Here is a 25,693-nt window from a genome sequence, read left to right as displayed (position 1 = left end):
TTAATTTCTAATCGTTTAATCTAATTGTAATTATCTCATGTAAGTCAAACATAGAAAACAACAACAAACATTGGCCCTGAAATATAAAGAACAATAATTCAATTTACAAATACTTCATTGTTGTTCTTATTCTGATTGTTTGGACCTTTTTGAATCTACACTATTAGTTCATTGTTTTTATTGTCGTGTCGTTAAGGTTATGTTTTGTCATGATTTGATGAGTTTTGCTGCAGAGCCACCATGCTCTCCTTGCTAAAATACAGGATAAAGAAAAAATAAAAAATCGTACGAAAAAGCATTTATGAGTAGCAAGCTTGTCGTTTTCTCTTTTGGACATAAAATGTCCATCACAGAAAGAATGTTTAAAAAAAGAATATAATGAACATTTATTTATATGTATATCTTTCAAACCTTAATTTAAGATCTCATTTACCCATTGAGATCAAGCTCTCTGGATAGAGTTAAGATCAAACTATAAACTAGATATATTTGAAGAATTCAGATGTATATCTCAATACAAAATAATAACTGTGACACAGGTAAAAACAACCCTTTGGCACTGTGTTGAGGTGAACCACGATTGTGTCTGTGCTGTAGTACAGAACAGTGTTAGTGCACCACATTAAGAAAGCTTAAAACAAGCGTGTAATCTCCTTGTTGGCTCAGATCACAAAAATGTGATAATAGGATTAGGAGGATATTACCTTTGATCGTAAAAGATCTTCACCCTGAGTGCTGCTTGGCAACAGCAGAATCAGCATGGTTTAAGTGACAGATGTGGGTGAAAAATAGGCGCACAACTAGACTCATGAAAGTATAACAACTCATTACAAGTTTCCAGTATGAAAACTCCCCTCGCCCCCCACCCGCTGTCTAAATGACACCCAGCTGCCTGAGGTGATTAGATGAGGGTGTTGGAGCCATTTAAGAAGGGCAGGCAGTTTGGGTTAGAATCCATTAAGAATGTCTCTCTTTTATAGCGTCCACAGGTTGGCTGGGAGTCAACCAACAAGGTTAAATCAAGGAGGGAGCATTCGTCTGATCTTTTTATTGGCAGGCTTAATGAGGGAAAATAATCATTTAACCTCAAGCAGAGAGCAGAGAATAAGTTTGCCAAGATTTTTTAAGATCTGCTTACCCAATCTGAAACTTTTGTAAAGCCACGAGCAGCAGGAAATCCTGACTTATTCATCATTTTTTGAGAATATTTACAGGTCGTCTGAACCCCCTCTGGTGCCTCCTACACACTCCCACCCCACCTGTTTTGCCCCTGGAGCCTTATCAGGATGCAGGGAGCATCTTCTGCAAGATTTCTGTCACCGGGAGGCAAGCAGGCAGGCAGGCATCTCTCCTGAATCCTGACCCTCCTCTGCAATCTTAAGAGATGCCGGCTGCTGCTCAGAAGAAAAAAAAAACTACAAAATACCAACAGGAAATGAACAGCATCGTCTTTTATTTTTGATTAATTTGTCTTCTTGGCAGGTACAAACAGAAAGTAATAAAACCATCAGGGGGCAAAATCAGATTTCAATCATTCAAAACAGAGGGAAAGAAAATCTTCATCAGATGGTGGAGCTGGTTCCCAGCAGCTTTAACATATTTACGCATTTAAAGGCATCTCCTTTAAATGATAAATGATGAATCCACTCTCACAGTAGATAAACAATGATGATGTTTGCTTCCCTGCAAAAAGTAATCATAAAAAAATTATACAGCTTAAGTTAACTCCTCGTCCTAGAATAACCCCTCTGTGCACGGTGGACTAATGTGTGGCTGACCGAGCCACAAAAAGGATTTTGCAGGCAGACCATGTTTAAGAAAGTACAACCGAGCTCTGATATTCAGAGTAATGCATCACTGAGCTGCTTTTCTGATACAAGTGTGGCAGTTGGCAGCACCAGATGTACAGTAGAATACGAGAGGAGCCGGCCGTTATGTCCGTCTGCTCGCTGACTGACAATCTTGATGAAACTTGTGCAGGATATTTCTCATCCATTCTTTTGTCAAACAGCAGCAGAAACTGTAATTACATTTCAAGGGAGCTCCAAAACACCAATTTGGTTGCTTGCGGCGGTTGAACTACAGCAAAATGAATGTTGGGGATAAGTAATATCTATATTGAACACCAGGCTCCTCTCCCGCCCCCTGAAACCCCCGTGCCTGATTTAATTCCAAGAAAAAAACAGAAGATAACATGTTGGTTAGAAAAAACAGAGATAAGAAAATGTCTCCGATGAGGTGAGAATACTTAATCAGATATTCTCAGAGCTACGTATGATATAAATGAGCATTTGCACAGTGTCTGCAGTTGAGTACAGTAATTTGAATGTGTTTACCTCTTCAAACAGACAGACAGTCAAAGGCATGAAAGAGGAAAAGACACTAATTAGAATAAAACCCCAGAAGAATAACAATTTCCAAAATGATATCTACATTTTATTTATGCTTTTGATAACTAAATAGACCAGCCTATTACCTGGAAGAAGGATTATCAGGCAATATTGAGTATGCTTTTATATGAAAAGAAAAAAATAAACAACCCAAAAAACAGTCGGATCAACACGATATTAATAATATGACAATATATCAAGAAGAATAGTACGTTGTCTTTTACATCACCTCTACATACTGGCGGTATTGTGCTTTCATAAGACGTTTGCAACTAGAACACAGATACAGAAAAAACTGTAACAGCCCCAAGAAACTCCCAAAGATTTCAGTAATCAACTCTCTCCTGGAGAAGAAGAAAAATTATTCTGCCGTCACCTCAGCCTGCAGTCGAGATAAGAGGGAATGAATGAAGACTCCTCGACTCATCGGGCACATGTGGAATGTAAAAGAAAAGAAAAAAGAAAAAAGAAAAAATGAGAAATGAAAATTAGCGGCAGCTCATCCATTCACACAATCAAAACACTCCTCTGTTCCTGCTTGGATGTAGGCACCCATGACAATCACACACACTGCGGAGCTACACTCACTCACAGAAATATATGGGATGTATCATCTTCCTTTTTCCTGTATATCATTGAGGCAAACTCGGTCATTATAATATTCATATATTTATATTTGAAAATAAAATGAAAAAGTATAAATGATAAATGAAAAACATGCACTGGACAAATACGAGCATGCATTAACATGATGAGACCTGAAATCTTCACCAGTACATTTCAAACGCTAGATAACGCACCTCTATCCCCGCACACCCGACGACACTCATCGCAAACATGGATACATTCTTGTACAAACGACACAGAGTCCGGCTGTTGTTTTACAGAGCGCTGCAACAGTTACAGATGTTGCTACATGTACAGTGGAGTAAGCAGAGAGGATCTTTGTCCAGTGTTGTGTAAAACCAGTTTGTGTTGTGGTTGTTATATAAAGGCATGGGGGCTCTTCTTCTGATCCGTGGTTAGATAACTGTACATGTTCCCTTGGTTATTATTATCTTTTTTTCTTTTGTTTCGGTCTTTTTGAAAGAGAGGTCCTTGTTGGCGAGGTTTCTCCTTGAGCATCCTTATCGGCAGTATTCCAGAGAAAAATAACACAGAGATAGAAGAGCGCAGCTTGAAAAGTTTGCTGGAAAAATGATGTGGTATTTTTACATTTTGGATTTCCTCTCAGCTTTGCCTTGGGTATAAGTTCGTCTACCGTGCCTATCTTTTTTTGATTTGTCTGCTTTACTCCTGTTTCTAGGTAAAAAGTGCCTTTGTTGGATCTTGTATCCGTTCCTCGCGCTCCCTTCATTGGATTAGTTCTTGTTGAGATGTTCGCTTTGGTTGCATAACGCACACTTTGTTGCTTCACCGGCGTCTGCTCAGCAAGTGAAGTCTTCAAAGTTGCCCTGGCCTGGGTGATGAGGTAGCATGTTGCCGGGATAAGTCGATGGTGTACGCAAGTTCTCACAAGGAGTCTGAGAGAGGCAGAGAGAGAGAGAGAGAGAGAGAGAGAGAGAGAGAGAGAGAGAGAGAGAGAGAGAGAGAGAATAAGCCACGTCAGATAAAGTAGAGTCAGCAGGAGAGGGGGGGAGGCAGTCATCACACTAGAAATTTGACCAAAAATGTGAAGCTTCAAAGGTATGACATGAGCAACAAGCTTGGCCAGGAGGCACAAGGAAACAGAATTAATCTCACATTCAAAATAAAATGATGAACATAATGAAGTTTCAAGGAAAGTGAAGACTACCAAGTGAGTCAGGAGAGGAGATCAGAGGAGGGAGACTCCTTTTTTCCCCCTCTCTGCTGCATCTCAAACTTACAATTAAAGTGAACTGGCTTCATTTACACTGGGAGATAAGTGAGCTGTCACACCTTCTAAAGCTCTAACTCCGGCCCGCCCCTGCTGGCCCTGTCCCCGAGCTTTGATTAAATTTGCACCACTCTCTGACTTCTCTCTCTCTATTTTCTCCTCCACGCATTCCAATCGCATTTCCCTCCTTTTCGTGTCTCACAACTGTCCTCTCCTAGCTTCCTCCATCTTTATCGCTTTACTCTCATGTTTACTGTGCATCGCTTTGACAGTGTGTCCCTGTCAAAGCGATGCAGTCAAAGTGCTCAGCAGCAGCATACTGACATGGTGTTTCACATCATCCAGGCTCAGCACAGCTCCCCTGTCGTTGTTGTTGCGGCCTTTGTGTTTCTTCTTCACGCATCGGCACAGCTTGTACTTGATCACCTGAAAAAGGCAAAGACATCCATAACTGACCTTTAGGAAGGAAAACTTTCTATTTCAGACAGTATATTGATAAATTAAATATATCAGGGGGGTAGGATAAGCCAAAGTTGAGCTTCTTCTGTTGGGTTTACAGAGTTCAAGTCCACATGCATTGATCAGAGAAACTGAAATTCAATTAAGATTGATTTTATGCATGTATACATTTTTTTTTCTTCATCGATCCTGCATCCATGAGCTGTATCTTTTCATGCACACACTCACTTTACACTTTCGTCAAGAACTGAAACGCTGTCTTCACACATACATTCCACATGATTTCAGGAGCGGTCTGTCCTAAAATCTTACTGAGTTGCTCATTTACATTTACCGTTCGCAGCATTAAGTTTTTTCTTTCAGACAAAAGAAGGAAAAGTGACGTATATGACGTATGGAAAGACACTATGGAAATCTAAGATGGTGAGTGAAACAAAATGACATTTTTTATATAGGTCAATACCGAGTAAAATTGGACGTATCCACAGTATCAGGTAAAGAGCAGAGAAGACCATACTGACAAGCAGAAAAAGGATGAAGCTGCTCTGACACATGCAAAAAGATCACACCGGTTGTTGCTCCACCTGCAAGATTGTGGCTAGTATTCCTGATTACTTCTATCTGTGTTCATGCATCATCCTGACCTGCAGAAAACTTTAATCTGTGGCTGGCAGGAAAAAGTCTGGGTAAAGTCGACGCAAAAAATGAATATATATGCTTCCACACATACAGCTCACACCAACAATTTGTGATACTGTCATGAGTTTCCTGTAAAAAAAAAAAAGAAATACACATCTTCTGCTATGCTTAAAGAAGTGAAGACATACGTGAAAGTCTACAACACATAGCTGCTCTAATGAGAATGGACAGACACTTCCAGCCTCATCTCAGCTGAAATATGTGTGTGTGCGCACGTGTCTTTGAGTGTTACGCAGAGATGGACGCCAGGGATGTGAGGGAGACAGCGTTTGTCATGTTTCCTCACTTGTCCAACACTGAAATAGTGCAAATTTTCTCGAACGACACGTTTGTGAAACGTATTAAGAAGAAAAAGAATTTTACCTCATATAAATAGTCAAAGAGTTCGAGAATTGTGAGAATGCTGGCTCCGATAAAGAGTCCCATCTGACCTCCAATATCACCTGGTAAGATACAAAAGAAAGCACGAATTGAATAAATTCAAAACAGAGTGCAAAGTCATGTCAGTGCATTTGTACAAGAGACAAGCTCCACAGCATGCTTCTTTCCAAAATGAAACTGCGAAAAGAAATGTGACAGAAAAAAACGACTACAAAGCAAAGATAAAGTGGAAAAAGTCACAACAGATTAAAGAGACAGTTGTGTGTCTTCTGGACCTGAACAACTACTATAAAAATGCAGGCATTTGTACAGGCATTTGTGTTACTGTCAGTCTAGATAAAAAAGCATCTGTTATGTTGAATAGCACATATCATACTTTCCCATGCAAAAACTTCACCGCCATTTCCTTACCCAGAAGGCCTGCCAACTCGTAGGCTTTCTTTTGTTCGATTGTTTCGTAGTTCAGTGCTTCAAAGTAGATATCCAGAACCAAAATGTTATCACTGTAAACAGAGAGACAGCCACACAGAGTCTTAAGGCACAACTCAAATGTCTCAGTTTATATTTTTTAAGTAATTTATTTTTTTTATCAGGGTGTCCTCAGGCGGAGGAGATGACTAGGGGGTCTGCCACTTCCTGCAGACACAGAAGATGTATGAAGTTGAGCACAGGACTTGTTGTAACTAGATAATTTCCCCGAGGTGTATCTGGTCATTTAGGAAAACAAGGGAAATGAGTACATCTGTTTGATTTTCTACGACGTTAACGTAAAAAAAATCTTCTGAATAGCCAAAAATAAATGAAAGGGGATTAGTTGAAAGGCCCTGGGAAAGGCAGACTATTATTTTGATTCCTGAATATCCTCTCTGTGGGCCGATCAGACTACAACCTCCCCCGCTGGAGTTGAGATCAAAACCGACTTTGTAGTTTCCATTTTTGTACCCTGTTTTATTATCTAAATGAAAGTCAAGAAAAGTGATGATCAGTCATTCCTAAAGAGAAACCATCCAGAGCAGAGGGCTGAGCTGAGACAACTAAATGCAAATCATAGCTGATAATGTAGAGATGGAGAAGCACTGATACAAAATGAACCACATATGTTTACTCCATGTTAAGTGTGGGGGATGTACTTTCAACCCTGCGCAGTACAAACTTCATTAAAACACATGAAACATCCCTGGTAAACAGCATGAAAAAACACTCATCATGGGCTTATTTACTCGTCTGGTAAGAAATTATCTCTCTGGAAGCAGTTTCCAACCTTCAAACGTACACCCACAGGCCTGTCGGAGGAGCTCTGTGCAGACCTTTTATCAGAGGAGATATTTTTGCTAATCACAGCAGGGAAGGCACAGGTGGAAGAACAAACATTAACGATGGCTCTGTTCCAGTAAGTGTCCAAGGTTCTTCCTAAACAAGGACAGCTGGAGCTGGCTCAGCTTAATAGAAACCCCCCCCAATGTTAACGCTCATTACATCTGTGTGTTTCATGCTTTGAAAAGTCAAAGCACAACCAGTTCCCGATGAGTTGGTTTCATTTTACTTTAAACTGGTTGTTTTTTGATGCCTCTAATTGGGTAAATATGTCTGTTTGATTAAGTTTGCATTCGTGTAACACATCTGCTTCATATGGGAAGCTTAATGAGTCCATTATTTATTGTTAGACTCACAGTTTATATGTATGGTTTATACCTGTAGCTATTTGAACTCTTAGGCGTCTTTATCAACCAGGTATTAGGGACTTTTTTGCATTTCTTTTGTTTTTCCAACAAGTGTAGCTAACTATCTTAATGGTTTTATGGTAATGATTGCAAACTATTTCAAGTCATTAACCATTCCTTATTGTAAGCTAAAAAGCTGTAGGCTCTCTATTAAATCTGTGTATTTATAAAAGAATAATGAGTATCCTACTGTAATTAGTTACTTATTAATGCTATTTTTATTCATCAATGTAAATGTTTGATAAACATGGCCAACTATTTCCTTTATAATTTTAATCGTTCAGTTGTTGATATCAGTTGTTAACTTTTCATTTGAGCTAACTTTAAGTTGACTATTAGCTATAGTTGAGCCATTTTCTCAGTTTAGCATACGAAAGCTAAATGTTTCAATGGTTTAGCAATCCTGTTTCTTTAGTATTTAAACACGTTATCCGTAACCTTTAGCTAAATGTGAACATTTCAAATATTACTTTAGGTAACTACTTTACTGCTTATCCATTATTGTAACTTTCAGCAATGAGTATCAGTATTTTATCAATATCATTGAAAACTCTTCTCTCAGTTTTTGCTTAATCTAAAAACTTTAGCTAGTAAGATAGCCATTTAGTCTACTCAGTTTGTGTTGCTAAATAATCCTACTGACTACTCATCACTTACAGCTAGGCCTAAACATTTCTACTGTTAATTCCTTATGTTTTAGATATCTATCTTTCTATCTATACTGACTTGCTAATAAGTTTTCATGCCCCTCTGGTCAGTGTGAATATGTGTTTAATTGGATATGAGTGACATTCTTGGCTGACTTCTCCTAATGTGTAGACACACCTGTGTAAGGTATTCCCCTGCAGCTTGAATTACTCATTGAGGAACATGGATCAGATTTGAGAGAGCTGCTGACAGCCCACGTGTCTGTGTCTCTCTACATTAGAGGCTCTAGGTAGAAAGATAGACATAGCCACCGTGACAGACTTCAGTTTCACACCACTGAACACTGTGCAACCCAGATACCAGAACACTCCCAGCTAATGTTTGTCAGATTGACTTTGGGATATGGCCAGTCACAAAAAGAAACTGGATGGACTTGAAACCGTCCACAGGGAATCCAGAAGCTCTGAAGGGAGAAGAGAAAGGTCTTTTACAGCACTCTGACCACATATGGTGTAATTATCATGTCCTCAACAGCTCCGTCGGGAATGACAGATAAAAGATTCAACTGTTATTGCACCCTTTCATCTTTTCCTTGAACTACTTTTGATCTTTTCATTAGTTTTGGGAAAGAAAACACTTAATACTCTGTTAAATTAATCTCTGACTGGTTTCTTCTAATTCTAATTCAACTCAATGAAAACAAGAGTGAAGAGGTATCAGACGTTTTGGAAAGTTAGGTGAGTTGTTTGAAGGGAAATTAACCTCAAACCACCAAAATTCTCTTTAATAGTAATGTTGTAATTGGACATCTTAGATAGATATTGATCCCGATAGATATTTAATTGATCCCAAGGGAAACCAACAAAATGAACAAGATGCAACCCTGTATCAAAAGATTTCCAACACAACTCTGATGTTTTGTATTTTCAACTGTTTCCTGTCATTTTCTTGTAATTCCTCACTACATACCACAACCAAGTACAATGTACGAGGCAACAGAGACCCTGAAACAAAAAGGTGAGGAACTGAGTTATCGCCCAGCATTAGAAAAGGTGATACGTAACACATCATGTTGCCATCCCCTCAAAAATGTGGCTTCTCACTTGGGACGTTTGACCTTCACCTTGCAGTTGACATTTAGAAAAAAATTGTACTTTTACCTGAAGGAGGAAAGATGAGTTCTTTATATTCTCCTTCAAGTGGCATGACCATGAGGTATGATTTGTAGCGTCAATTTTTTTGAAAGCCGGTTACTGTACGACATTTACAAGAATGAAGTGAAAACAGGAAATCTTAAGGTTCCTCATGGTAATTATGGACTTTTTAGGGAAGTTTGAGACACATTGTCTCCAGTAGTGTTTGACTTTTTTGCACATTCAGACACATCAACTTTTTTTTTCCAGAGAGAATGCCGAGACTTGCTTTTAAAAAAATGAACTAAACAAATCATTTTTTTAAATGATGTCTGGAGGGATTCTTGAATCATAACTTGTGACAGAAATGATCAAATCAGAGATTTTCCTTTCAACTGCTTTTTTAAGTGCAGGCTATTATTGTAAGTTGTTACACCAAATTGAATGTTTTTACACTGAAAGACTGAACCATGAGCTTGAATTTTTTCTCTGAAATAAAAAAACCCACATTGTGGTCACAAGGGCACTTCATTTATATGAAGGGTATTTATGTTGAATTAATGTGGAGACACACTTCCATTATCAAAAAAGAGAAAACGAGTCTTTTTTCAATTTCAAGAAATGTGATCTGTCCTTTCAGATTTTTTTTTTACTATTCGAAGAAGAGTTAAAGGTTCGAACTGTGCAGATACAAGTTTAACTCGATTTTTGTATTCAGCGTCACATGTTTTCTGAATGTAAGGTTGGTAAATTAATATGTGCATGGATATAGAGCTTTTCTCTGTGAATTTTATGGACCAACATGTTCCATCCCAGTGCTAGTCATTTTTTGTGTGAAAAATGCAGAAACATGGATATGGTTTCCACTTTTTGAACATCTCCCTGAAACAAGTAAAATCAGTATTAGATTGCAAGATAATCTTTTGTTGGATTGTAAGTGTTGCAGCTTGTATTTCTTTATTGATCTTTAGCAGCTTACCTGCTGCCAGATCCAGATTGTTTACAGATTTGTTTAAAACTCAAAAAAGGGAAGCAGTGCTCATTATTGGATACATCTGACATATGAAAGTGACTTACGAGATGTACTGCTCCGTCTTGTTGAACTTCTTTGCCAGGTACTTAGCTGAGGCTTTGCTCGGTATCTTCACAAAGGACATCTCTTTACCATAGCGTGTCATGTTGCACGGCGTCTCGCAAACACAGTAGTCGTTATCCCTCTCGACCAGAAAGTCTGTAAATGAAAGAAAAAGACAGACTGAAAGAGAGACACACAGAGGTAGATAGATGCATCACCACCCCAGCATGACAAACAAAATGCCAGCAGACTGAAAGGCGTCAAAGAAAACTTGTGGAAAGACGCCTTGAGGAGACACCCCAGAGATCCTTATGAGAAATATAAAAGCTATAAGACACAGACAGAGTCAGAGGGACAGCTGCAGCAAGAGGCCGACACGTGATTCATGTGGTTTCAATAGAGAGAGAAAGATTGCAAGTCAGTAAGGAACAAACAGACATGAAAGGCCTGAAAGGTATCAGTAGATGGAGAGACAGGAGAGTGTGAAATAGAGAGCCGCAGTGGAAGGCCTGAGCTTTTACTATTTGAGAAAGGCTACCACGAGGATGAAGAAACACTATTATCTGTTATCAGCTGGGATAAGGGGCTCTGAACAGTGGGAGATACACATAGGGCAGTGTCTTTCCACACAAACTATCACACACTGCACGCTGGGTTATCTTCTCACCTAAGGCAGGATCCGCACACTCCTTGTATTGCTCTGGGGTGCAGTATGGAGCATCTCCTAAGGATAGAGAAGAAACACAATGTTCTCAGTCTGAACAAAAAACTGGAGACAAAGAAAAGCAGGAATGTAAAGACGAACAAAGGATGACATGACGCAGGGTTATTATTTATTTTGTTTCTTCACTGCCATTACCGTCCTTATTGTGAGTGATTTTTTTTGCACAAATTTGATCATATCTTGTTGACTGATTTTATTAACTTTTTTTTTTAGCTTCTCTCAAATTGTTCTCCATCACCCTCTCCATCTTCCTTCCTTGACAGTTAAGCCATCCCCCTTTCTGGACATTGCATGCAGAAGAAACTCCACACAATGGTTATTATTTCCCAGCTGCAGTTATTCACTGCGTTTTGGTTCATCCTCTTTTCGGAAAAAAAAAATCCCTCTAATGACAGGGAGATAGGAGAGATGAATGGGCAGAGGATTTTAACAGGGGAATGTCTGACTCGCATTAATCAACTGCACAATCGCTTGGAGATAGCGGCTAATCCTGGCTGTCTGGCTCTCTGTATGCAAACACTGATTGAAGAGAGACACATTTACAATCATCAGACAGGTACGAGTAGGTTAACAGAGGCCAAATCCAACCGCGTCTCCCCTGTGCCAAACTTTTTCAATTTGCCGTCTGAGATGCCACACAGTGATTAAATGTAGGAGGTAGACAGCACATGCCAGCTGTAATCACTGCACAAACACACAGTGAAAATAGTGGAGTTTTACGATTCACTGGAGCGAGGAAGAATCTGATTCTCTGCAGATGCTGGCGAATTGTATTTTTTTAAAAGTCCAAATAGAAGCACATTTCACCAAAACAACAGATTCAATTTCTTCTTCTGCAAATATTTTATTTTTTTATAATAATTAGTATTTGTCTTCAGGTTTGAGATGCCCCTCTCGTTCCTACCAGGCATGTGTACCATCCTGCAGTTGCAGTTCTCCACCAGGTATCGTGTCTCGCAGTCGATCCGGCACGCTGTGATGCTGTAAGTGTTGAAGAAGTCTGAGTCCATCGGCGTAGCCTTGCAGTCCCCCCAAGGCGGAGGCAAGTACGTCAGCTGAGCGAGAGAGAGAGAGAGAGAGAAGTGACAGTGCAGATCCACTTCAGCTTTAGAGCCTGCTGTCTGCTGAAAACCCTCTCTGGTGCTCTGTTAATCCGCTCATTTGACCTTGTACTTTCTGTCAATATGATGATAAACTAGTTACTCTGTCCACATGAGAAGCCATTACACATTTATTGAATTTGGCCCGGATAATGAATCTTGTTGCTGAATGCACGTGCATAGCGTTGCCTGAAGCCTCTCTCCTATGCTTCTCCTCTTCCTCCTCTCCCTGCCTGCTTTTCATTATACTGTTCACTCCTCATGCCGGAGCTGTTGCAGTTCTTTAGTACAGTACAGCTGTGATGTTGTAATTTGTGCTCTAAAACAGCTCTGCTGCAGCACAAAAATCTGGGACCATGTTTCTTGTATTGAACTCAACAAAATGTACATTTTCTAGCAATAAAGTGTAACGGTAGACCAGTGGATATCCCTGCAGGCACAAGAAAGACTCTTCCCTCAGGCCATCAGGATGGTATACTCAGTGACCTCTACAACTCAGTCTTTCACACTGTGCTTTGTGAATCCTTTGCAATGCACTCAAGCGTGTATTTAATTCTATTGAAAAGTTACAGCTGTGACTATATGTGTATGTGCATTTTTTATTCGTTTGTAATCCCACTGACTCATACTACTGTCATCCAACTTGTTTGACTTGTGAACCGACTCTAAGAAAAAGCTACTGTATAACCAAATGAAATGAAATGAATGAAAACTTGGCTCATGAACTGTTGATAGATGCAGCCAGCTGTGAGAAATAATGTGAATTGCAGGACACGCTGACCATTAACAAAAACAGGAAAGTGTCTTTTTCAACACATTTTCAATTCATAAATTTTTTTAACGATTTCTGTGATTCAGATGTATTTAAGCTCAGTTATTACCACTCAACACCACCATGACTTTAACATCCTGCCTACTATGCTACTTGTGCGTAATGACCTCTAATGATCCAAAAACCTCTAATAAGTTCACCTTATAATATAGCAATATGTGATATTAATATAAACATTTGTAATGCAGTGACACAGTGGGACATCTTTTTTCATTTTTTAGATATTGAAGTGTATCAATATGTTCTTGCAGACCCACTGATAAAGACTGACTTGATTAATGTTATGCAGAACAAAATCAAAGTCTGTTCAAATGTCTGTCTGAGTAATGAGCTGGTTATGAAACAGAGTGACATTTAAAGAGAAGCCTCTCTGTGAGTTACAAAAGCAAACTGTCAGCAACAAGTCTAACTATTTATGTAATGCTATGATTCATGCATAATAACTATGAGTAAGGGTTACTCATAGTAAGTAAGTTCAAAAAAAGCAGTATGATACTGTCCTGCTTTGCCCATAGGAGGACCAAGATCAGTCAAAACAAAAGTTCCTCACAGGAGCTTTAAGTAGCTATTGCAGTCATGTAACCAAAATCCCACAGCATGACAACAGACACAAAATGTATTTCCTACTGGGGCTTATTCTTGTCGCACAAACTAGACACCACAAGTTCCTCTATAATAACAGCGTCTATAGAGTAACATGTAAAAATAAATACCCCTTTAACTCTGAAACAAGAACCACTGATTCTTGTTTCAACCTGGGGTTAAACCTCACTGCCTGTTTGGTAAAAGTATACCTAAATCACTCTAGGAGAGTGCGTATTTGCATGTCATATTAACATATTAGCTGTGTCCATTTACATTTTAGCTGCCTTAAAAAAGAGGGTCCCAATTTGTTGCATTAAATGAGGTGGGAAGCTGTAAAGCAGCCCGTTTGTTTCCATCTCATCAGTCCAAACAGTGCATCACTGAGTGCTCACACTGCAATAAATTAAAGGTCCCCGTTATGATTTAGGGACCTGCACTTTCAGATCTGTGCCGGAGTGCAAGACGCAGTCACGTGTGCCATTCCACGTATTGGATTTGGTTACTAATAACCCGAGGCGATGTTCAACACGCACATACAATATTGAGACGCATACAGCACCCAGAAGCCTAATCTGGAGGCTGTGATGATTCCTCTGCTTATTTTCACGTCAAGGACATTTTCACAAAGTCAAATAGAACATAAAAACTAACAGAGCTGGGTAAAATATGAAAATCAATAATCGGTGCTTGTATGTTTTCTCACCTCCTCACTTGGACTAGACCTTTTGGAGGAGCTGTTTGAATAGGAGTTCTTCTATTGGATTTCTCTTCTTCATTTTGAAAAGCTCCACTCAGCCATCCTGATCCACCTTGTGGCAACATTAGTTCCCATTGGTTTAACTTGTGCTTGAGCTTTAATTCTGCAAATGTGGAGGGAAGTAGGTCTGGCATGAGAGATTTGAGGACACGCTAGCTGTGCTTTTAGCTGTTTAACGACCATGAACAAGAAAACAAATCATGTTAAGTTGGTGGACTTAATTCCTCCTTTTCTTTGGCTGAGAGAGAGCGAGAGCAAACGAAAGGCGAGTCAGCAAGATTCAGACGTCAGAAAGGAAGAAACATTTTAAAGTTGTTGCTTTTCATGTTAAGCAGGAGGAAATTGCAGATTTTTCTTTTGAAGCATCCCAGTGAGTGACAGTTTGGCCGGCTGAAAGGAGCCCAACAGTTTTACACTGCAGGACTGATGAAGGAGGGAACTGAATGAATTTGAACAAACTGCATTAGATTAATGCAGAGTGGGCCTGCCAGCCATAGAAATACATAAACAAACACAGACAGAGCAGTCGCAAGAGATTGAGAAGATGACCACATTAAAGAGAGTGGAACTGTATTAGATGAATTGAAATGTATGCAGGGGAAGAAAAAGAAAGAGAGAGCTGGGGAGAAATCGAGGAAAACAAAGAGGGACAGTTTTCTGCAGACGCGACATTTGCAGCATGCAAAGTCTCGCTGCAGCCTGCCGACACTGGATCACACTCAGTAGTAGGGTGGACGTGGAAGGACTGAGATCACTCCAAAATCCATCCCCTTCAATCCTCCATTCATTATGCATGCTTTTGTAGCATATTAGGGGCAAGAGCCTGTGATTTGTCTGACTGTATGGTCGCCATCACACATGCAGAGTAAAGTGGAATAACCTCGCTCAGTGGTCCCCAAAGTGGGCGCCTAGGGATACAGAGAGGGGCGGGCCGGCAGATTCATTTCAAAACCATAAAAATCTAAAATAGCACATCTAGTCCATTATTGGGAAAATACCGTAAATTCCGGACTATAAGCCGCTACTTTTTTCTCACACTTCGAGCACTGCGGCTTCTACTCCGGTGCAGCTAATGCATGGATTTTTTATGGAGGACAATGAGCTTCTGCCGCAAAAACATTTGACTTCGTCACGTCGGATCTTAATATCAGTCATTTTGCGCTTCATGCACGCACCCTCATCATGGAAAACACACGGAGAAATACATATGATGCAGCTTTCAAGTTAAAGGCGATCGACCTGGCTGTCAAAGAAGCTAACAGAGCTGCTGCACGTTAAGATGACACTGACAGCGACAACAGAGACTGATGAAGTGAGTAATGAAGTCATTCTGAGGCAGTGAATGGATGGACTTTTTCTTGTGAAATATATTACGGTCATCTTTTTCATCAGCCGTGTTACAGACACCGCCGGCTAGGCTTCGTATTGTAACGGTTCATGTTGTAAAGTCAGTAGTTGATAATGTGTTCATAATTCCGATTATGTGGAGAGTCAGTGAATGCACCAGCGAGAACGTGTTGAGTGGCTGTATGAGGGAACGCTGGGTGAGAGAGTTGGATTGTTACGACAAGTTATGTGTTGCTCTAAAAGTTACTATTTGAACGCGCTCGTCGTCCTTTAACGTCCGTACGGACGCTACAGTATTTGCGGATGTTACCGGTAGCCTACGTCTGTGTAAATAGCTCTTGTTATAGCGTGGATACCTGCGGCTTATAATCAAGTGCGGCTTATATATGTACAAATACATTTATTTACTTATTTTTAGCCGGTGCGGCTTATATCCAGGTGCGCTCAATTGTACGGAATTTACGGTACATACATTACATTACAAAAACGTAGTTTGAGAGATTACGGGTGTTCTACTTCTAGCGTTTCTTACGATAAATTACAAAAATAACAAAACATGTTTTGACATTAGATGTTTTTACCACCCCCAAAATGAAGGGGGTTCCCAGTTGCTTGCCGTTATTTGTGTGTGTGTGTGTGTGTGTGTGTGTGTGTGTGTGTGTGTGTGACGGGGCTGTGACACAGGCTGAAAAGTTTGGGAACCACTGATCTAGCTCATTTGACTGAGCATGAAAGACTTCTACAAGCTGACTGGAGAGAGTTTGTGTTTCTATAATACGATTTAGTCCCCGAGTGTGTAACAATGAGAGCTGCAATGAGATTGTAATAAATGAGGCACTTGCCCTAACTCTGACAGATCAGTCATTTATTTCCAGCTTCTTTAACCTCAGTGACTTTTAGAAAGTAACTGTCCTTCTGACTTTGACGTCATTCACGGGTCTGTTTCACACTGTCTGCCTCGCCATGTGAGAAACAGGATTGATTCCCAGTCAACACTATGTCTTGAACCTTTCTTTGTGTGAAAGCAGAAAAAAATAATTTGTCCTTCAAAACACAGAAAAGTGCTGAGAGTGCAGCGCTTACCATGTGGGATGCCTTGTTTCAACTCCCCAGAGTCCAACAGAGCCTTGAACAAGGCCAGTGACAAATAAAAAACTCTCCCCTGCATGGCTTCATCACAGAGCAACATGCACAGTCGTTATAGAGAATACCAGGACACATGTTGTGTACATGTTCTCTTCTTGTTTACTTAAATGAAAATACTATTAAAACACTACTAATTAAAAATGCAAATCCTGCCCTTAAATAATAAACTTAATATACATACATACACGCGACAGAACCACCAGGCTGGTGCCCTAAGGTCTGCTTTGAAACCAAGTTGTTCTAATAGTAATATTAACTCCATGCTATTGGGGTTAGAGCCATTCCGAGCTGTCTCTGGGCAAGGGGCAGGTTATTGCCTGGCAAAGTCACCAGTCAATCCCCAGGGAGGTTAAACTCTGTATAAGAATTAACACTAAAATCCTTTTAAGTTGTTTCAGTTGCAGCAACCCTTTTCATATTACAGGGAGTTCTTCGATTCAATATTCATGGGAAATATCACTAAGTGCAGCATTAAATACACCACATTCAAATGTGTCTCATGTGGTTTTACACTGGCAAACCCACAGAGATGGACTCTAATTAGCTGTCCAACTGAACAGCTGGTGCTCACTGTTTGAATTTCAAATGATTGAGATTCTGACTGGCCTGTTTCAGTTAAGCTCTCAGTTTGTTGGGAGTGGTGGGTTCAGGGCAGAGGCATCAGGATGCTGCAGAAAGATCCTCCAGATGGTTGTAGATCAAGAGGAGTGATCTGCAGAGTGAGAAGGTTACTGGGATGTGAGCCAGAGCTTGATCAACCCAGACTGTGTCTACTGGACCATGCAGGATAACTGATAGTATCTGCCCTGAAACACTCCCAGTGTTCCCACAACACAACACTGATTGGCTAAGCCCCTGCATGGGTTTGTTCAAACTGGATATGGATTTTCAAAGTGTTTGTGTTGTTGAGTTTGCAAACCAGAAGTCTGCTGTTTTTAGTCTCCACCAACAGCAGAGAGAAATACAAACTTGTAGAAAAGTTCTGCTCTGCTATATGAAAGTTGAGCAGGTGGCATAAAGAGGGTTAAAAATGTGTGTTTTTTTTTTTTTTAACTTGAAACAATTAATATAGCAGATAAATAAAATGATAATGATAATTAAAAAAGTAAATAAAATAGAAGATCCAAATAGCTGAGCCGAGTGCAGTTCTCTGAAGGTTAATCACTACAAGCAACTTGTTTTTTCACCTATAGCATTATTTTGAAAATCTAAATATTGGTCAAAAGTCTTTAAATTTTTCTGAAGATGGTTACTCATTCAAAGTAAACTTAGCTGAATGAAGTCACATATCCCCATTGTTGCTGATTTCCCGTTCTGAACTGGTTTATAGAGAAATTCAGACAAACATCAATGGAAACAAAAGATTGAACATGAATTCAAGCATATGAAAACTAGATAGTTTACATTAGAAATTAGCTAAAACAATGACACATCAGAAAGCAAAATCATACTATTTGTGTGAGCCGCATTATCTTTATAAACCTCAATTTGAAGACTAGAAAACCAGAAATTTTGTGAAGATGAAAAGTAATTGAAGCACGACTATTTATTCTATTCGACTATTCTTTCTGAAAATTAGATTTCGAAGCCAATATTAACTAAAACATTCTCCCTGACGAAATGAGCAGCAATGTATGTTTCTGTTTCATTACTGTCATCATTTTCAAGCCATACCCGCTGTTCCTGACAGGAGACGAAGGTCTGAAACCCCGGCGCCACTCCAAAGCCCAGCTGATCAATGAACGGCGGCTCATCCTGGGTGTGGATCTGAACTTTGATCCCCGCTTCAAACGATGTCTCGTCTGTTGACGAAAAGAGGTTAGGACATTTACAACAGGGACGCTGATTTGTATGCACACACCAGCCTAACTGGATCCAGTCGGCAGCAGTTGTAACTAATCAAATAGAGAATAAGCTTTGCGGCTGAGGAAAATGTTCCAGTCGGAGAGGGAAAAACATACCGGATGCTAATCTTGAAGCAAAAAATAAATAAATAAATAAACATGAGAAATGATCAAGTACTTGTCACTCTGAGTCTTATATTAAAAACAGCCTTCCAGCGGAGCAACTGCTTATTCATTAGTTTCACCTTTGGATTCCCCGGGTTGATAGTCACCCGGTGGACTTATGGGAGGTAACAAAAGCTGGAATCAGGAGTGAAAGGATAAAGAAGATGGACCTCCTAAGTAGCGAGGTGTGTGACAATAAGTCCCCCACAGGAGCTGTATTTACTTCAGGGGAAAAAGAAAGTGAAAGGATAAATTAATAAATAAATGATGTTGAGGATAAAAGGAAAATCAATACTGCTGACAGTTTCCTGCGCTACAGCACTCTGCTGTATAGATTTTAAATGAAGCAGATTGGCTTCTTTGATGCTGAGGATGAGGGGAGGAGGGACATCACAATGACATGGCGCCTCTGACCTATAGTGGCGCAAACATATTTCTCTCACATTAGCAGCGAGCTGGAGCTGCTTATCATGGTGATGGCAGGCGAGATTCAAGAGATTTAGATCCTCTAAGCTCTGGCTCGGAGATAAACTAGGATGTCTGTTTCCCGCCGCCTTTCTTCCTGCTTGTCACTTGGCATCGTCTTCTAAGTGCCAGGCTTTCTCTCTGTTTCCCATTAAAGAGCTCAGGGATGCGGCTGGATTTCAGCATGAGAGCTGCGACAAAGAGCAACAGACTTTAACTGTTACACATCGCTCTTCTGAGACGGGATTTGAAACTGTTTTCCTGTGCTGCCAAGTCAAATTGTTTAAGGCTCAGAGTCGCAGACAGACATGAGAAGTGCCCAAACTTCTGATTGCAAAAGCAGAAGTCAAGTCATCAATCTCTTTCACCTGTATGAACACGAAAACACTGATATGAGGGCTAAAATCTGGTTTCAACCAAAATGTGGCCACACTTCCCATTCTTATTTACATCCTCTCTGTTTCAAAGGACGTACACAATCATGTATGTCTGCTCTGAGTCGGCTTGAATACCACTTGAGTATGATAAGTGAGCTGCCCTATCATGCCTAAACATGTTGGCTGTTCTCCCATACACAACGTAGTACTACATACTCAATGTGACATCACACTTGCTATGAAAGTAATCGGTTTCTCTGAATGTCTGTCTGGGTGTTTGTTTCCTCCCACAGTCCAAACACATACAGGTCAGGTGGAAACACTGAACTGCCTGTTAAACTGAAAGTGATACTCCATATATGTAGTGTGCCACTTGCCTTGATTGTCGTCCTATAAGGCAGTGACCTTTTCATGCCTAAAGCAATCATGTTCTAATTTCTTCATTTGGAGACAGACACGTCAATTCCTTTTTGTACCTAAGAATATGTTTCCACAGTGAAACCCTCAGGTGTACACGGTTCTAATCATGAAAATACAGACAAGTTCCCGAAGACTTCTTTTTGAAGGTCATCACTTCTTTCACTGAAAATGTTTTCCTTTGATTCCGCCATTTCAACTTGTTTCTCGAGCGCTGCATCACTAAGCACCAGTTGCTTCGTGGAACACCCACAGATTCTGTGTATTAGCATTGGACGACATTAATAGTCAAACTAACAGCAAATTGAACATTTTATAGCAAATCAATAGGTAATACATCATGCAATACCCAGACCAACATCTCTTCTGAGATCTTAATTTGTAACCAGTCCTGGTTATGTTTTTTTTAATGAACTTGTTAAACTGTGAAATGAAACACTTTGATGTAATTTTCATCTGGAGCAGTGGGGATCTCAGGTACACTGATGCAACACGTGAACGGAGAAAACAGTGTTCAGGGTAATATAGCAGGTGTAAGATCTTTTTGTTCTTCACATCACGGCGCTCTCTGATCACTGCATTTTCTGGTGATGACATCTATAAAGAGTCTTCAAGCACAATATGAGAAGAAGAACACATGGCATTATAAAGGGAGCTGCTGCACGTGTTGCTTTTATATATCGAACAGCTTTCTTTGATTTCACCCCTTTTTATCCTCATTTCTGTTTTATAACCTCTGACGTCTTTACTTTTATAGTATTGTCATGAGCGATTTTTCATTAATTGTATTCCTTAAATACCGTATGAGACTTGTCTGTTTATGTTCTATTTACTTGCATGCACTTATAAACACTGTTTATTGATATTTTCTTTTTTTGTAGAAATCTTTTTGTGTGGCCTTACAGCTGATGTTTCATGTATTTTTGTCCTGAGTTCCTGCCTTTGCTTTGTCCGTCAAACCACTTTGTAAACGTCTGTTTTTACAGGTGCCTATGAAGTTATGATTATTAAGCCTGTAAATGCAGGGGTTGAATAATCTTGTGATATTCTGAGTCGGTCTTTGTGTTCATTTGTACATGGAAATGTTTGATAAACACCAATCTTCTTGTTCTTGCAGACAGATCCAACGCAAACAATGTGACCGCATGCACGGTTTGAAAAACCAGGCGGCAGGTGTTTGAACTGGCACATTATGCAATGCACGACATTTAACCAGATTAAGCAGACTGCTGCTAAATGCTGTTAATATAGGACTAATTAATGTGCAATCTGCACTGTTCTCTGAGACAAAAGCTCCAGCTTTTGTGTAAACAATGAGGGTATTATATGAGGGATTCAGGGGAATGGGCTGTTGATATGTCTCCAGAATTTAACACAATAGTACGTTGTTGTTTTTTTCACAGCTGTTTAGCATTGCTTTCAAAATATACTGACACACCTGCAGTCTACAAATACAGAAGGTAAGCTCAGAATGCAAAGTGATTATCAAGAATGTACAGTAAAGAAACATAAAACACGAACATCGTAGTATTTAACAAGATGTCACCGTTACGTTTCCACCAAACCCCCTCTCTCGGAAAGTATTAAATCATGAAATTATCTTACATAAAATGCGTAACGCATCATTATAAATAAAACATTTCAGCCTGAAGAAGATGCTGATTCATATTTAAATATCTTAGTCACATAACAGCTTTCTGCTTCATGTTTAATTACTATCACTGTGTTTCTGTGACCACACCAAACTGCCTCTTTACATTCATTTTTTCGTGCACATGAAATATTGATAAAAACACACTGCAGCATATGTCGCTGCATTAAAATTAAGTAGCAGGGTCTCTCTGTGAAACACACGGAGAGGACTCCACTGTGTTGATGAAGGGTCGGGCTCAGAAGGAAAGATCCCGTGGCATTAATTGATTTTATATCCGGCAAATGGTCCTGCTCTCTTCTGAATCATGTGGACGAGAAGCCTGTTTGACAAGTGATGCAATTATACTCAAATGAAATCACATTTTCCAGATCAATAGCCATCTGTCTTAATACAGTTTAATCGATACTATCTGGTGGATCTGTGTGCATTTCATATGATCAGAGGGGGCATTTTTCAGGATCATCACTCATAATTTATGAAAGCATACAGAAGAGGTTTAGCAGTTTTAAAGAATTTAATAGAATCACGTGCATTCCTCAGCAGAAATCAGATTTGGATAAATCCATTTCTAACCCATGTGGACTTAAGTGTGCTCATGTGCATGGATGAAAAGCACCTGCAGCTGAGTCCAGAATCTATCTGAGGGATTAGAGAGGATTCTAAACGATATTTTCCCCTCTGGGATTTCTTAAAGCACTGAAAATAAACAAGCTACTTTGGTTTTTTGTTGATATAATGAAATCTATTTCCAATTTCTTCAAGTCCCCGCTTAAATGCAAACAGAAATACCAACCTACAGGGTTTTAGCTGAGGTCTTAAGAAATGGGAGTTGGAAGTTTTTATGTGATGTATCCAACAGGAAACTTACCAGTCTCTCCCCATACAGGCAGGTATTCATCCTGCTGGATGTCCAACATCAGCTCCAGGCCGTTCCCCATCCCGCCTTTCATCGTCACCAGAAGGGGTCGCCCATCTTGGCCAGAATTAAACGTGTAGCACTTCCCGTAGCGTGTGAATATCTGGAATACACACAGAGATAAAAGTGTTGGCTGATCATGGTCACAACAACAAATCAGATCTGCATCCCATTCCTCTTTTTTTAAACGTTTTTTTGGGGCCATTTTTGCCTGATAGGCAGGAAATGTTGGGAGAAGAAAGCAAAAGAGACGGCGTGCAGAAAAGGGACATGGTCGGATTCAAACCAATGGCCGCTGCAGTAAGGACTAAAGCCTCTGTATATTGGGTATAAGAAATACTGCTATAGGCTTTCCCCTCCCCGGTGGTAAAATGATTAAATTTCAGTTTCAAGCTGTACCCACTGAATGATTTTGAGGTGGAGACCAAACCATTACTGTGCAGTGGGTGATGTGAAAAGCACCTTCAGTACCCAGTTCTTATGATGCTTTCCTCCTCAGACTTCAGAGTCTATTTTGTTGAGATGCTGCTGACAAACTGAGCCCCCCATCAGCCCTCTTAGTGCTGCATGATACAGTGAGAGCTTGAGTGAACTTGACATGACTTGTATTTCAGAGAAGACCACGCCGTGCCTGAGAAATGTCACAAACAACAACAATGACTGCTGACAACAATCCTGCAGAGAGCTACTCAATTATTCTTTTTTTTTTCCTCTCCACATACGGACTGTTTAAACTGTTACAGTTCAGTGAAAAACCAATAAGTCACTTGAAAGAAAGGTACGCAAAAAACGCTGTTGGCAATTAGTGTAGAATTCCAGTTATGTTTGTGGAGAAATGTGTTTTTATAAAACAGCTAAAGAAATACTTTCTAAAAAAAGTGAATGTAGCTTTGGAGTTCAAAGTAAAGCCAGCGAATACATTCATTACATACATACTCTTTTTTAATGGCCAGCAAACGCCTGCTAATTACTATTTTTATAAAGAAATCTATACTGATGTGTATAACAAAAGGACCCAACATCGCCCTTGATTTAAAGGTGGCATATTATTCTCCTTTTCATCCAGTTGAAATAAGTCTGAAAACAAGTCTGTGAAGCTAAAGTTAAAACTCCTCTCAGATCCTGGGAGGAGTTTTGGGGTTATACATAATAGGGCAGGAACAATATTTTTCTCTTAATAATGTAACAACTTTTTACATTTTGGGCAAAAAGTTACAACCTTTGGGACTCAACATTTTGTTACATTATCGACCAGCTATTATATTTTGGGTAGTTTTTACATTTCAGGCTCTAACAAGGCTCATTTCAGTGTCTGTAGCTTTGAATGCCCAGGCCCCTCTCTGGAGGGCTTGGGTGGCTTGGACTTAGGCAGACTCACAGTTTAGAATAAGCACCTCGTTGTAGGAGTGTCACCCACATGGGGGCGGGGTTAATATGCTGATTATTTTAAGATAACACAGCTAGTATATAAATATAGAAAGCCAAACACATACCTGATACCTAATAATCAGTTCAATTCAATCAAAAGGACAAAGTTGACGACTCCATTTCAAGACGCTGAAACACGTTTTTACATCTTGGTTTAAAATTAATTCAGCCTGAATCAAAAGAGATTACTCGTCTTCCCTCAAATTTGGATTGAAAGCTTCAGGAAGAGAAGAAGGACAGATCAAGGGAGCTCAACACGCTCCAGTTCCACTTTCATCTCCTCAGTTCTGACACAACTCTGCAGATGGAACTCAGAGTTCAATGAATACGCTTCACTCCAGTCAAATCCAAACTCTACAGGCACTCAGATTACATTCCTGGAGTTTGTGCTGTCTCTGTTTGTGCAAGTCTTTATCACTTATAGCAGCATCAGCCGCAGAGTCACAAGCAGGAAGCAGAGACCTGTGGGCAAAGAAGTGATTGCCAGTGAACTAATGGATATATAATTTAATCATAGACATTAGGAAATAGAAAGCCATGGCCAGGATCCAAAATAAAACCTTCTCCTTCTTTTTTTCTCTTCAAAAAACATGATCGTGTGCCGTGACTCAAAGCATCCTCGCTCGACATTAACTTATTATTAACCTTCAACGTTTTGACGTTCATAGGAGGAAATGGACAAAGGAAGAGGAGGAGCTGTACATGAAGAAGAAATGACAATAGGAAGAAAAAGGTAATAACTGAAATATGTCTCCTTCTTTATGTGCTCCTTTTTGTCTGTGTTCTGTTCACACGGAAAAACTGGAGATAAGGCTTCATTCTAGGAAAGCTGTACAAATCACTAGAACAAATAGAGAGAGGTCGTACAAAAGGGTCTTTCCTGATGAGAATGTCAGAGAACGTTTAAGCTTATTCCTGTATTCAGACGACCTTGCGAACACATAAGAAGGCGTTGATTCAATAGGTGACGTATGAGTCAGACATTAGCGCTTGATGACAAATCAGGAAAATGTCACAAACTCCACTTTGCACAGAAGTGAAAAAAAAAAAAAAGTCCAGCAAAGTCTGAAAAAGGGACAAAAAAAATCAACGCTAATATGAATCCTGGGCAGTGAAGTGTGTGGGAAAGAATGTGGCATGAATCACGATGAATGGCCTGCCAGGATGATGTTGTATAGTGGGAGCTTTTAAGACACAAAGTGGTGAATATGTAATAAATAACCTTCTGATATTCTGACACAATACGAGATCCGACCTTTTGAGTGTGCAGGTGGCAAAACTGAGTCAAAAGCTGTGCCTGAAAACGCCCTGCATATGTGCTGTGAATCTAGAGCGGGGATGCGTCATCAACATCAATAACATTTCCTATGAAATCCATCTTAGTCCTGGGGGTCGCTTCTCTCCGTAATCAGGTCTTTTGTAATCATAACTCTCTGGAACATTAGGCAGGGAAATCTGAGTATATCATGGCGTCACATGCAAAGAAGATACATTTATTTCCTTAAAGATAGAGACTTTTAAAACAACACATTTCTCCCATGACATGAGCTTAAGCAGCAGACAAAAAAAGCT

General features: G+C 39.8%; 1 protein-coding gene across 2 annotated transcripts in view; it reads right to left on the bottom strand.

Annotated features, from left to right (window-relative positions):
• Positions 1–1,436: 1,436 nt before the first annotated feature.
• asic1b (acid-sensing (proton-gated) ion channel 1b) overlaps positions 1,437–25,693 on the bottom strand; it is a 161,277-nt gene continuing 137,020 nt past the window's right edge. For both annotated transcript variants that reach the window (XM_079341160.1, XM_079341159.1), the window contains 9 exons: positions 22,646–22,796; positions 18,530–18,657; positions 11,993–12,143; positions 11,032–11,088; positions 10,367–10,520; positions 6,199–6,290; positions 5,770–5,849; positions 4,573–4,674; positions 1,437–3,913 (listed from right to left, as the gene is read on the bottom strand). In XM_079341160.1, coding sequence (XP_079197286.1) covers positions 3,818–3,913; positions 4,573–4,674; positions 5,770–5,849; positions 6,199–6,290; positions 10,367–10,520; positions 11,032–11,088; positions 11,993–12,143; positions 18,530–18,657; positions 22,646–22,796 — 1,011 coding nt within the window. In that variant the 3' untranslated portion in view covers positions 1,437–3,817. The remainder of the gene's footprint in view (positions 3,914–4,572; positions 4,675–5,769; positions 5,850–6,198; positions 6,291–10,366; positions 10,521–11,031; positions 11,089–11,992; positions 12,144–18,529; positions 18,658–22,645; positions 22,797–25,693) is intronic.

This window comes from Symphodus melops (genome assembly GCF_947650265.1).
Source record: "Symphodus melops genome assembly, chromosome: 4".
Classification (NCBI taxonomy): Eukaryota; Metazoa; Chordata; class Actinopteri; order Labriformes; family Labridae; genus Symphodus; species Symphodus melops.
The sequence above is the reverse complement of the archived record's forward strand: the minus strand, read 5'-3'. Positions and strand labels throughout refer to the sequence as shown.